At 42.7% G+C, this 14187-nt stretch overlaps 1 protein-coding gene across 2 annotated transcripts in view; it reads left to right on the plus strand.

The window, feature by feature from the left end:
• KPNA3 (karyopherin subunit alpha 3) overlaps window positions 1-14187 on the plus strand; it is an 87570-nt gene that overhangs the window by 11491 nt on the left and 61892 nt on the right. The window contains exons 2-3 of one of the 2 annotated variants that reach the window (XM_030564668.1): window positions 11553-11631; window positions 13456-13500. In XM_030564668.1, the coding sequence (XP_030420528.1) occupies window positions 13459-13500 (42 nt within the window). In that variant the 5' untranslated portion in view covers window positions 11553-11631; window positions 13456-13458. The remainder of the gene's footprint in view (window positions 1-11552; window positions 11632-13455; window positions 13501-14187) is intronic. The other variant, XM_030564657.1, reaches the window with a different exon arrangement.

The raw sequence follows: 14187 nt of genomic DNA on the forward strand, positions 1-14187 counted from the left end.
TCCTGCTTTGCTATAAACATCCCTTGGACAATTCACAATCTTTCTGTGCCTCAGGTACCCATCTATAAAATGTTATAATAGTACTTCATAATGCCCCTATGAGGTATAGAGGATAAACACAGTAATTGTGAGATGCTCAGATACTACAGTTCCAAGTGTCATACAAGTACCTAGATACCTAGTGTGGGATTGATGGGTGGCCTCTGAAAGCATAGTCTCAATACAGTAAGGGCTTGTCTACGCTACCGCACAGGGTCGATCTAAGATATGCAACTTCAGCTACGTGAATAGCATAGTTGAAATCAACATACTTAGATCTACTTACCACAGTGTCTTCACTGTGGTAAGTCAACAGCTGATGCTCTCCTGTCGACTCCACTTGCGCTCCTCATTCTGGTGGAGTACCGGAGTCGACGAGAGAGGACTCAGTGGTTGATTTATCGCATCTATACTAGATGTGATAAATTGACCCCCACTGGATAATATAGTATATCGATCCGGTGGGTAGTGTAGACAAGCCCTTAGATCAGGGTTTTTCAAACAGGGGTTGCCGCTTGTGTAGGAAAAAGCCATGGTGGGCTGGGCATGTATGTTTACCTGCTCTGTCCTCAGGTCCGGCTGATCACAGCTCCAATGGGCCAGTGGGAGCTGCTGGAAGCGGCGGCCAGTAAGTCCCTCGGCCCACGCTGCTTCCAGCAGCTCCCATTGGCTCCGAGCAGCAGTCTGTGGCCAGTGGGAGCCGCGATCGGCCGGACCCGCGGATGGGGCAGGTAAACACACAGGCCCAGACCACCAGGGGCTTTCTCCACACAAGTGGTGACCCCTATTTGAGAAACCCTGCCTTAGACTGAATAAACAAATCTGTAGCCAGAATTTGGTCTAATAAAATCTTTATTACTGGGGATCCATGAGATGGAAAGAATACAGCTTGACTGATGGAGCCTAGGATGAGTTAGTGAGGCTGGCAGTTAAAAAAAATATCTGTTAGCAAATTGAAGGAATTGGATATGGAAATCCAATGAGACAATGAATATGGAATCCTGTAATAACTCTTCTAGTCACTCTTAGAACAGACTCACCCTTTAAATTCTGCAGAGAACACTGTCTAGAAACTCTTTGGAGGGCATAGAAATTCCTTATCCATGCATTTTCCACATGAGTCTGTCAGGTATGATATTTTCTGTTGGACACATAATTTTTACTCATTTACTCTTAGTAATTATACGTAGTTAATATATTAGAGCTTTTAAGTGTGAGTATTAAAATATAAATGTTTGTACAATAAGCATTTAGATTTGTTACATAAAGACAGAAATTTCAAAGTTAGGTTGATGTACAGACCTTATCAACACATGCCATATATAACCTCACTTGGTGTATATAAAAAAAAAAGTAATTTTTACTTCTTCATGTTCTCTTTAGTTATGGCCAAAAGCTTTGGTAAAAGCATGCTATACTGGTTGCGAAGTGCAAGCACTCAGAAATGAGAAAATGTTTGAGTTAAAAGTTTTGAAGGATATACAGTCATCACCAGTCAATAGAAGTGAACCTAGAACGCATGCTTTCCTGGTCCCCATTATTATGTCTTTGTATTGGGGGTTCCTAAACCCTCCTTTGGAGGGGTGGGGGCTCCTGGCCTTGGAGAAGGACAGTAGGCAGCTGGATCTGGGGAGTGGTTGGTGAAACCCAGCTCTACTTTCACTCCACCACAAAGTGTGTAATGCCCTCAGAGGAGGCAAGGATGGTTCCATGGCCCGGAAGTGGTAAGGGGAAGTGGACCAGGCTCCCCAGCCCTTGATGCTCCAATAGCAGGGACAATCTGAAGCGCTATGGAAGCCCCATGTAAAAGTGCTCTCATTAATTGAGAAATTGTCCAAAATGGTCTGCTAATATTTCTCTCAGATCTAGGAGTGGAGCCATTGAACAGCAGTTCTATCTATCCCTAATAGGATTTGCCTGCAAGTAAACACCAGGAATCAACAATGTTGAAAGGATCTGATAGGTCTAACAATATCAGCATGGACTCCTGCTTTTTATCCTTCACTAAGATAGTTTAGTAAAGTAGCCAATGGAGTCTCTGATCCTGGTCTGTACTTGGATTGACATGGGTCTTCCATTACACCACTCTTATAACTCCAGGCAATTTTCCTTTCTGTGATTATGAATCTTTTTTATCCTGGACTATTCAGTCAACTTCCTCCTTTCCAACACAGAGGTGGAAAGCTGGATCTGACCCAAGCAAGGGTATATAAAAAGGGCTGTCTTTATTTCTTAATCCTACTGGGATTTTTGCCCCTTTGGAAAAGGCCAAGTAGCGGGGCATTTCAGTGGGTAGGAGAATAAGGAAGAAGCACAGAAAGGGTTAAATGTTAAGTGCTTGGGTGACTTGGTCTACACTGCATAGCTATGTCTGTGAACACACTGCAGCCTTGCTCCCGCCGATAAGTGCCCTACCATACCAACATCATAACCCCATCTTCATGGGAGGTGTAAGGATTATGTCAGAGTAGTTAGGGTAATGCAGCATCTGTGAAGATGCTACCTTACTTTCATTGACAAGAATGAAAACCAACAGCCAATTTCATGGCTCCTTACTGGAGCTATGGAATTGACCAGAAAGCCTGGCGCCAGTGGTGGGCTCCAGGTAGAGCAGGGCTGTCCCCTTTCCTCAGTTCCCTGCTAGGAGTAGGGGGCAGCCAGAAGTCCGGGCTGTCAGCCCCCCCACCCACCTTGCACCTTTTCAGTTGGTGGAAGTGCTCCTGGTGAGGACATGCACCACTGACAGAAGAAAGCCAGTGTGGATGTGAACTGCAGTAATTACTGCGGTGTCTGTAAGTGGACCTGACATAGGTTGACTTAAGTTTATAGTGCAGAGATGACTTTAGACTCCTAAGTCTCAAGTGCTTTTGAACATATAACTGTAAGTATCCAACCCATCCCCCTTCTGCTTCAAAATCCACAATATAACCAACCACCCAACCCATAACACCATATTCATCTCCCATCCTAACTTTACAAACTAAGCACCTGAATCTGGCTCCTGCTCTGCTAGTGTGGCATCGGGAAAGAGGTTGAGTTTTAAGGGTTGCTTATTCTCTAGGTATTCTAGTTAGTGATGGGGACAGGCCAGGCTGGCACAATAGTCTCCAGTTCTGTTTATACTGCAGTGGTGGGAGTCTTTCATTGCGTTACAATTCAAGTGTAAAAGACACTGATTCAAGTGTAAAAGTCTAACCTAAGACTTAACCTTGGCTTTGTATAATCTTGATCCCCCTTGCAACTGAAATGATGGAAAAAATTGTAGTTAAAATGGAAACAAATTTTAGTTACTGCCAAATTAAACTTGATTTTATGGGCAGAATTTAATTCAAGTGTAAAAGACACTGATTCAAGTAACTGTCCAAACAGTTTGGCTGGTCAGTGTGGATGGGGTCAAGCTTTTTGTATACAAAGTTGGTTTTGGAAGAGGAAGGGTTGTTGAGTTCTTTATTCTGTGCCAGGACATTGTTTCTAAACTTGATTTGGTCCTATCTCCAGTGACATACATATTCTGTACTACAAACTATCATCTTCATTTTTAGATTTTTTTTCTTGTCATAATTTCTTCTCTAAAAATCTTATTCATTCATGTTTAAAGATTCAGTAAATCTTAATTCTTATCCAAAACTTCAAAGCAATTGTTTATGCCCAGTTCATAACAAAAATTTTGCTTATTTTTTGGATCTAATATTGTGAAATACTAGGAAATGGTGGTGTTGGAGACCTGGATTTAAAGCTGGTTTGACATAAACAGGTTATTTCAGAGTAGGATTGTTAACGGTGACATTTGGTCTCAGCATTCATTCTAAGGACATCTTCCCCCCCAAACCTCTGGCTGGGGTTTTGCTGATAGAAAACCTTTTTATATAGGGTTGCTTTGGGTGGTCATTAGAAAAGCACAGACACAGTTGGTGAGTGCTTGTCCTTTGTAGCTGACCACTGCGGCTGAACATTACAGGAAAAAAGTATAAGAGACTAAAGATGGAGTCGTTTGGGAACAGCGTCTTGCTGTTTTGATGCTTGCTGAAATAGTTGGTAGACCCTTGTGACGAACTAGGAAAGTTCTTAATGTTTTCTCTGAATACTGTATTGGTGCCTCAGTGTCCCCATGGCAGTTCTTAAGTATCTGGCAGAGCAAAGGGCCAGTGCACCTAAATGCCTGACACTCTGTCTCCTAGCAACTGATGGTCTGGGCCCCTCCTCTTCAAAGGTGCCAGCTGAAGGTGTTGGAGACAAAGGGATCAGGTGACCTCCTGGCCTGGGAAAGGGGCTGAGGAGAGAGGAGGGGCTGGGAGGGGTTGTTAGTCTGGAGCTGGCTGGGGTCGAGTGAAGTGCAGACCTGGGGGGTCTGGTTCACTGCCCCCCAGAATGGACCCAGCTGAGGGGTCCGGTTCGCTGTATCTACAAGCTCTGTTTTAGACCCTGTTCCTGTCATCGAATAAACCTCTGTTTACTGGCTGGCTGAGAGTCACGTCTGACTGCAAAGTGGGGGTGCAGAACCCGGTGGCTTCCCCAGGACCCCGCTGGGGTGGACTCGCTGTGGGAAGCGCACGGAGGGGCAGAGGATGCTGAATGCTCCAAGGAGAGACCCAGGAGGTGAAGCTGTGTGAGCTTCTTGCCCTGAACAAGTCTGCTCCAAGGGAGAGGAGGTTCCCCAAAGTCCTGACTGGCTTGGTGGGGAGCAGTTCCAGGGCATCGCCCGGGGACTCCGTGACAACCCTTCAGACTTGTATCCACTTGCAACTGTTGCTATTGTGGATACAAAGATAATGAGGGATATAAACCAATCACTAACTGAGGGAAAGTCAAGAAGAAATTTTCCTTATGAACAGGTTACTTCATAATTATCCATTATGAGGTTCTTGTATTTCTCGCTGAAGTATTTGGCACTTGTCCACTGTTGGAGGCGGGATACCAGACTAGAAGGAAGACTAATCTGATCCTGTATGACAGTTTCTATTTTCTTGTGTATATTCTCTGTGATGACCAACAAATAGCTGCTGAAGACTGCTTTGCCAGAGATTTTTAAACCAGAGGTTTGAAGATTTATGTAGGACATTGTCTTGGAAAGGCAGTTTCATTTATTTTAAGGTCTAGTGAATTTCTTGACATACCGTCCTATGTGGCTTTTCTCATCTTAGCATTTTTTATTTTTAATAAGTATTATTTAAATTTAGTTTTCATCCACTTGTTAGGTTTGACTTCAGTAGCTGTTACTGACCTTTGTTTCAGAGGAGGCGGGGAAGTGAGTCTGTTTTGGAAGGAGATAATAAATGAACACACATTAGTTCTGTCAAAATAATGTAAACTTTTAGAGCCTACAAGTCCACTCAGTGGTGGTACTTGTTCAGCCAATCATTAAGACCAATACATTTGTTTACATTTACAGGAGATAATGCTGCCCACTTCTTATTTACGTCACCTAAAAGTGAGAACAGGGGTTTGTATGGCACTTTTATAGCCAGCGTTGCAAGGTATTTATATGCCAGATATGATAAACATTTGTATTCCTCTTCATGCTTCAATCATTGTTCCAGAGGACATGCTTCCATGCTGATGACACTCATTTAAAAAAGGTGTTAATTAAACTTGTGGCTGAACTCCTTGGAGGAGAATTGTATGTCTCCTGCTCCATGGTTTTACCCACTTTCTGCCATATATTTCGTGTTATGGCAGTCTTGGATGCCGACTCAGCATATGTTTGTTTTAAGAATGTTTTCAGTGCAGATTTGGCAAAATAGGTACCAATATGAGATTTCTAAAAATATCTTTAAGATTTAAGAATCTGAAGTGCCTTCCATGATCTCAGAGGGATAAGGTGTGCAACGTGCTGATGGAAGTCTTAGGAGCAACACTCCTATGCAGAAACTACAGAACTCGAACCACCAAAAGAGAAAACCAGCTTTCTGTTGATGGCATCTGACTGAAATGATGAAAATGAAGGTGTCAGTCTGCACTGCTTTGGATTGTTATCAAGCAGAACCCACCTGTTCTAACTTTCAGGTGATGTAAATAAGAGGTGGGCAATGTTCTCTCCTGTAAATATAAACAAATGTATTTGTTTTAATCAGGGGTCGGCAACCTTTCAGAAGTGGTGTGCTGAGTCTTCATTTATTCACTCTGATTTAAGGTTTCGCGTACCGGTAATACAGTTTAACGTTTTTAACGTTTTTAGAAGGTCTCTTTCTATAAGTCTATAAACTATTGTATGTAAAGTAAACAAGTTTTAAAAAATATTTTAAGAAGCTTATTTTAAAATGCAGATCTTATCAGTTTAGTGCAGTAGTTTGTAACCTGGGATGCATGCACCCCCTGGGGCAGAGCCAGTGCAAGGATATTTTGCACCCTTAGCGAAACTTCCACCTTGCCCCCCCCTTCCCCCCGCATCCCCCTTGCACATAGGTTCATTGAGGGGCAAATCCCAATGAGCCTTTATAGACCCCAGGGGCCACCCGTGCCCAGGGGCTGCTCCCCAGACCAGGTTCCCCCCTCCCTGCCCCCTGAACTCCCCTGGAGGGTGCATAGCCCTCCCTACCCCACCCAGGTGGTCCCCGCCTTGAATCCACTCACTGGCTTTGCTGGGCTTGGGTTGCTGCAGCAGCTTGGCTAGGAGGAGTCGCCTTCCGGAGGCACTGGAGAGCCAGAGCGTCCCGCTTGCAGCAGCAGCGAGCCCCAGCCATGGAGGAGCCGGCGTAGTGCAGGGGGGCAGCAGCCCTGCAAAGGTGGTAGTGCCACTAGCAGGGACCAGCTGCGCCTTCCCCTGCCCCTGCTGCTCAGGCTGCAGCCCGGCACCCCCACCGAGGGTTCTTGCAGGCTGCAGTGGATGTATGCGGCACCAGCCCCCATGCGCCCCCCCGGCTCCTCCCTCACTTAGGGTTACCATATTTCAACAATTAAAAAAGAGGAGAGGAGAGCCCTGCCCTAGCCCCACCCCCCCATCCACTCCCTCCCACTTCCCACCCCGATTGCCCTGGTCAGAACCCCCAACCCCTGCCCTGCTCCTTCTCCCCTGACTACCCCCTCCAGGACCCTACCACCTACCTGTCCCCTGACTGCCCCAACCCTTATCCACACCCTTGCCCCCCAGACAGACCCCTGGGGACTCCCACACTCCATCCAACCACTCCCTACCCCCTGACAGGACCCCCAGAACTCCTGACTCATCCAGTTCTCCCCCTGTTGCCTGACTGCTCCCCAGGACTCCCCTTACCAGGCCCATGCTGGTCACAGGCTGGCTCCACGTGGAGGCAAAACTCCATGTGGAGTACTGAGGCAGCGGGAGGGGGGAGCTGCGAGAGGGACAGCGGCGGCTCACACTTCTAGGAGCCACAGAACCCGACTGCAGTGAGGGGGGAACCAGGGGGGCTCCTGCATGAGATGCATGTGTGCGACGGTCCCTGTGTGCCCCCTGGCTCCTCCCTCACCGTGATTGGGCTCTGCAGTTCTCAAGAGTGTGAGCTGCTGCCCCTCCCGCAGCAGGCTCAGGGCGCTGTGCCCCAGCAGCTCTCACTCCTGGGAGCTGCAGAACCTGAGCACGGTGAGAGGGGAACCGGGAGGTGCACCTGCTGCCTGTCTGAGGGCCCAGCCGCTGGCCCTGTTCAGCCTCCTACCAGCCTGGGGTTCCGTTCACTCAGCCGGCTGCGTGCTGAATGGGGCTGGCGGCCGGGACCCCAGCTGGTAGCCACATGCGAGGCAAAATCGGCTCGCATGCCAAAGGTGGCACGTGTTCCGTAGGTTGCCGACCCCTGGTCCTAATGATTGGCTGAACAAGAAGTAGGACTGAGTGGCCCTGTAAGCTCTAAAGTTTTACATTGTTTTTGAGTGCAGTTATGCTTTTTAAAAAAAATCTATATTTTGTAAATTGGGATTTTCATGATCGAGATTGCACTACAGTTCTTGTATGAGGTGAATTGAAAAATACTATTTACAGTGAAAATATTTGTAGTAAAATATAATGTAAAGTGAGCACTGTATACTTTGTATTTTATGTTGTCATTGAAATGGATATATCTGAATGTTGAAAAACATGAGAAAATACTTATTATAAATTTAAATTGGTATTCTGTTTAACTGCAACTAAAACTGCAATTAATTGCTACTATTTTTTAATCTCTCAATTAATTGCAATTATTTTTTAATCGTTTGATAGCCTTGTCATAGTATAATTCCCAAATCTGGACCTTAGCGTCCAAAATATGGGTACTAGCATGAATTCCCCTAAGCTTAATTACCAGCTTAGATCTGATAGGCTGCCATCAATCAGGATCCTGAGTACTTGATAAATTCTGGTCTCCCCAAATCTTTCCCTGGGGACCCCCAAGACCCAGATTCCTTGAGTCTCACAACAAAAGGGAATGAACCATTTCCCTTCTCCCTCCATTTCTTCCTCCCAGTTCTTTTCTGCCCTGGGTACACTAGGAGACCACCGTGATTCAACTCCTGGAATCACCCCTTCCCCCTCCCTTCTTCCCTGGAGAGAGATACAGAGATAAACGCAGAGAGCAGGTTTCTCTTCCCTTCTCCCTTTCTTTTCTCCCACCAATTGCCTGGTGAGTGCGGACTCCCTTTCCTGGAGTCTTACAATAGATAACCAAAAAAATCAATTAGATTCTAAAAAAAAAAAAAAAAGGGAAACTTTAATAAAGAAGGAAAAAACATAAAAACTGTCTCTGTAGTCAAGATGGTAAATATACAGGGTTTTTATAGCTTATAGACAATAGAAAGAAGCTTTCTCCAGCAGAAACACAATTTAAGCTACTTCCAGCAAGTACACATCTGCAAATAAGAAAAACAAGTTAAAAGACTATAACCGCCTTTTTTACTTACTAACTATTCTGAATAGATAAGAGACTGTAGCAGGGAGATTGGCAGAAACCTGGTTGTACATCTAGTCCCGTCCAGAGAGAACACCAGAGAGAACAACCCACCAACCCAAAACCCACAAACAAAGGCTTCCCTCCACCTACATTTGAAAGTATCTTGTTTCCTGATTGGTTCTCTGATCAGGTGTTTGGGTCTCTGTTTGTTAACCCTTCACAGGTAAAAGAGACATTAACCCTTAATTATCTGTTTATGACAAGCCTTAACATGAATATATTTATAGTGCAATCAGGAAGATGTAAGGTGTTCACATGGACATCTTCGCATACAGTACTGGTAAATCTAGGTGACTTTTCAGTGAAGGTTAGCTCTTGTTGTGCTATGTGATGGAACTTTGACTAACCAAACAAAATTAGAATGGAAATGATAGGGAAGGACTCTAGTCAGGTATGTTTCATGTCAGGTTTTAAAGCATATCTAGAGATTGATTCCTGTCCTAAAAAATAAACCTGAAACATTAAGTGTAAGCACACCAGATTTTTATTTATCTCCATGCCTTTTTTCATTAAAGTTCCTTATCTTGTTGAAGAAAATGCTAAAGAAATAACTTAAGCAATGTTAATTTCAACATCTATTTTTAAGACTGCCTATTTCAGAGCTTGGCACCTCACTGTTAAAAAGTTTTCATATTAATCTTAACATTTTTATAGGTAGTTTGTCCATCATAGATACTGAATCAGCAAAGAAAATCTTATTTCTTTGTAATATTATTAAATGTCATATGGACTTAACTACTAATTAAGTGCCAGTTCATTTAGGATGTCATAGCTGTGCTGTAACATTACTGCTAATTTAAATGTGCACTATTGGTGATTAGTTAGATAGCACTTGGTGATTAGTTTTTTGCCTCTGTGTGCCTGAGGTGAGCAACTGTAGTATGATGCATTAGTACATGACGCCTTGTGCAATGTGCTCAATTTAGAGTCTCTGGGGGATATAACTTTGTTTGCACCACTGTCACTATGCTGAATTTCCTTCTCAGAAGGTGGAGTATCTAATTACTTTGCGCTTTCATACATTTTTAACTTGTCTTGGCAGTGGCTCTGATTAAAATAGAACTATGACCTACTGATAAGTGGGAGAAAGTTAGTTGTAAAATAGATTGAGTTGAAAAATGAACCACAATCAGTAATTTTTGGAAATCTGAAAATTGCAGCATCTGTTACAGGCGTACTTGGTCCCTAAGGATATGGCTACACTCGAAACTTCAAAGCGCTGCCGCGGGAGCGTTGCCGCAGCAGCGCTTTGAAGCATGAGTGTGGTCGCGGTGCCAGCGCTGGGAGAGGGCTCTCCCAGTGCTGCAAGTACTCCACCTCCTCATGGGGATTAGCTTGCAGCGCTGGGAGCACGGCTGTGGCACTGTTTACACTGTTTACACTGGCGCTTTACAGCGCTGTATCTTGCAGCACTCGGGGGGGGTGTTTTTCACACCCCTGAGCAAGAAAGTTGCAGCGCTGTAAAGCACCAGTGTAGCCAAGGCCAAAGTTTCTAGTATGACCATGTATGCACCCACCCTGTAATCAACTGCTGTCCTCCCATCCTGGAAGCAGGGCATGTATGACTTCACCAAGAACCTGTCATAAGGACACCCTCTTATGACTTCATGAATTGTTCTTGAATTCCTCTGATTGGGATGAGAAAAATGTCTTTTCTTAAGAAAAAGTTTATGGCAGGTATAGAACAAGTGTGTTATATCATACTTCTGCTAAACTGACAGCGCCTCTGCCTCTGCTTCTAACTTGTAGGTGTAGTGCTAGGAGTATGGTATTCAGACCATGGCACTAGCATGAGTCTAGCACTGAGAGGATCATATTAGTACTTTGAAAATAGTTACACATAAATCAAATTACTTCCTTTAATATTTATCCTGAATCTAGGACTTTTTAGGAAGCTGCTATTAACCCATTGAGTGTTTCCAGTAATGTTAATTTGAAGCAAGCATAGATAAAATTTTTGTACAGATGTCCGCTTAAATAGTGCCCTGGGACAAGAATAAGCGAAACAAGAATTAACCATACTTCTTTTAAAATCTGTTCACAGGAATAAACTGCAAACTTTTTCATTGACCTGTAGCTCAAACATTTGTATTTAAATTATACGTGGAGAGATTCAGGTTGAGTCAGTTGCAAATAAGTACGCCATTGATACACATTTGTTGCATTGTGTGTGTATGTGTAGATATATATTTTTTAACTGTCAATTGTTAAATTAGCTTTAAATTAATTTTTGTAGCAAGCACTACATATGTCTGTATAACCAAATCGCCTTCTGGATACTTACCAAAGATACAATTGGTAATTCACTAAGTAAGGATGCATATATTTAAATATTAAATCACATTCTTTATTTAATACACTAAAGCACAGTAAAGGAAAGACTTACTGAAAAAATACATTGTATAACAAATTTATATTGTATATCCAGTTGTGCAATAGTAAGAAAATATTTCAAATGCCAGTATTTCACATTTATTTTTATTGTAAATACTGTATGTTTAAAAGGAGCAATATACCAATGTGGTGGTGAACAGAGGATTTCCGGCTCTTTGGAAAGGTCATCACAAATGACCTACCTTAAATGTGGAGTATGTTTTGCATTTTACCTTTTTTTTTTTTTTTTTTTTTTTTAAACAGTGCAAGCCTCTTTCAAGGCTCTGGATAGCTTATTTCAAGAGCTGGTATAATTTCTTGGAGTAGACTTCAAAATTTTGAGGTAACTAGAAGTTTGAGACTATCCACTTGGTAGACTTCTGTTTTTATTTCTTATGACATGCCTGTCATACTTAATGTCAGACTCCTAGTTTAGATTTTTAAGGTTTTCCTTCTGCAGGAAGTACACTTCTACCTCGATATAATGTTCTCGCGAGCCAAAAAATCTTAGTTATAGGTGAAACTGCGTTTTATCAAGCTTACTTTGATCCACTGGAGTGCACAGCCGCTGTCCGTTCCCCCCCCCCAGCACTGCTTTACCGCATTATATCCGAATTCGTATTATATCTGGTTGCGTTAGCTCGAGGTAGAGGTGTATTATGTTTGCTATACAAAATTAAAATGTAGTGAGTAAACTAATATTTAGGTGTAAATAATATCTATACAAGGTTCTAGGTCCCCTAACACACAATTAGTAGTACAGCAAAATTCCTGCATCATTAAAATCATAATTCAGATAGGAATTCAGACAAAAAAAATCTATTTTTAAAAAAGATATTAAAAATAGCTTGAATTTGATTAATAATAGTGGATCAGGGCAGGGTGAGGACCAAGTTCCAGAGTCCTGGAACTCTCATAGAGATTGCCTTGCCAGTAACCACCTCTTCATTTAAGAAAAGGAGTGGTTCCAGCTCTAGGCACCTCAGCTGTAGCAGTATAGCACAGGGAGAAGGCCAGTACCTCAGTTAGAGAACATGCATTGTTTGTGGGAAAGAAGGTCAAAAGTGCATTTCATGTTGAATCAGAAAATGTTGAGGTTTGTGGTTGTATTTATTTATTGTTGGAGTGATGTCATTAGTATTGGGCAAGCCTGTAAAAAGGCCTTGTCTTTCTGTGCACATGATGTTAATTCACTGTAGATAATGGTTACATGGATCCAGATGGTTGAGGCCTCCAAGAATGAGGTGGAGCTTTAGGTGTTGTGGGCAGAGACCATTTAGATCCTTGAAGATAAAGATCAAGAATTTTGAAGGTGATGTGATTGTCAATAGAAAATGGAATGAGCAAAGTACAGGGACTTCGTGCTTTTGGTTACCACGTGGCTGAGGAGGTATCCTGCGGCGTTCGGCACCAGTTGCAGTTTTTCAAAGCTGATGCTTCCAGATCCAAGTAAATTGTATTCTGTAAGCGAATTCAGGGGTGCAAGAGGCAGTATGATCAAGGATGAGATGCAATCTCTAAGCCAGCATCAGTGAGGAGTCTAAAAGGACCCTTAGATTGCAGTCTGTCTTGACATTTATGGACATACATCCTCCACTGGCACTGTGGTAAGCTCTTCAGAGTGCTTCCCTCTACCTACAAGCATAACCTGTCTTAAGTGGGTTAAGCATCAGCCAGCTCTTCTTGTCCATGTGCTGATCTCAGGCAGATATTGGGATAATGTGGTTACAGATTTACCTGTATCTGGTTAACATTTGAACTCAACTTTTTTCCTGGTGGTTACATGTAAATATTTATAAGACCAAAGAGAACTGAACCGTGTGGCACTTCACAAGGGAGCACTATATTAAACTACTCAAAAAGCTTTCTGTCCTTCAGTGTACTTGTTTTCTGCATTCATAATGAAGCTTTTACCATATCTGTGAGGTATTTATCTTTTTTCTTTAACCCTGTGGTTCCCAAGATCTGTGCTGTGAAAGATTCCAAAATTGATTAAAGCACCTGTCAGTAAAAAAACAAAATGTACACTAAGCCCTCTTCTGTTGTAGCTTTTTGTGAGTGGCTTCATTTTAAAGTGACTTAGGAGAACACTGTTTACAAATCCTTGTATGCTGTTTTTTCTTCATATATAATCTTGATCCCCCCCTTTTTTTTTTTTGCTTTTTAGACTATGAGAAGACACAGAAATGAAGTAACAATTGAACTGCGGAAGGTAATTCGATCTGCTTTTGCTTATCAGCTGTAAATTTTCTTAATTTTGACATTCTCTAGTGTCTTCATCTATTACTATTGTTGTGTTTCTACTACAAGCCTGTATTCAAGGCCCCATGTCCTATATAGAATGTCAGGCTTAAATTGTCTTCTGGACTCTAGAACAGGGGTAGACAACCTATGGCACAGGTGCCGAAGGCGGCATGCTAGCTGATTTTCAGTGGCACTCACACTGCCTGGGTCGTGGCCATCAGTCCGGGGGGCTCTGCATTTTAATTTAATTTTTAAATGAAGCTTCTTAAACATTTTTAAAACCTTATTTACTTTCCATACAACAATAGTTTAGTTATACACTATAGACTTATAGAAAGAGACCTTCCTTAAACATTAAAATGTGTTACTGTCATGCAAAACCTTAAATTAGAGTGAATAAATGAAGACTTGGCACAGCACTTCTGAAAGGTTGCTGACCCCTGATCTAGAAGTATGAAGTATTTCTTCACTTTCTCACTCCCTCCTAGTCTTCTCGCCCCCATTGCGTCTTTTAGCTCAGTTTAGCTTAGTCAACCTATAGCCATTGCTGTTTGTATTTAATTTGGAATAAAATTCAGTTTAATATTACTCTGCCACCAAACTTTCAATGTGCTACTACCTTTTGTATTGCAAAGCATTGTAGAAGCTGTCAAGA

The sequence above is a fragment of the Gopherus evgoodei genome, chromosome 1 (assembly GCF_007399415.2).
Source record: "Gopherus evgoodei ecotype Sinaloan lineage chromosome 1, rGopEvg1_v1.p, whole genome shotgun sequence".
NCBI classification, from domain to species: Eukaryota; Metazoa; Chordata; order Testudines; family Testudinidae; genus Gopherus; species Gopherus evgoodei.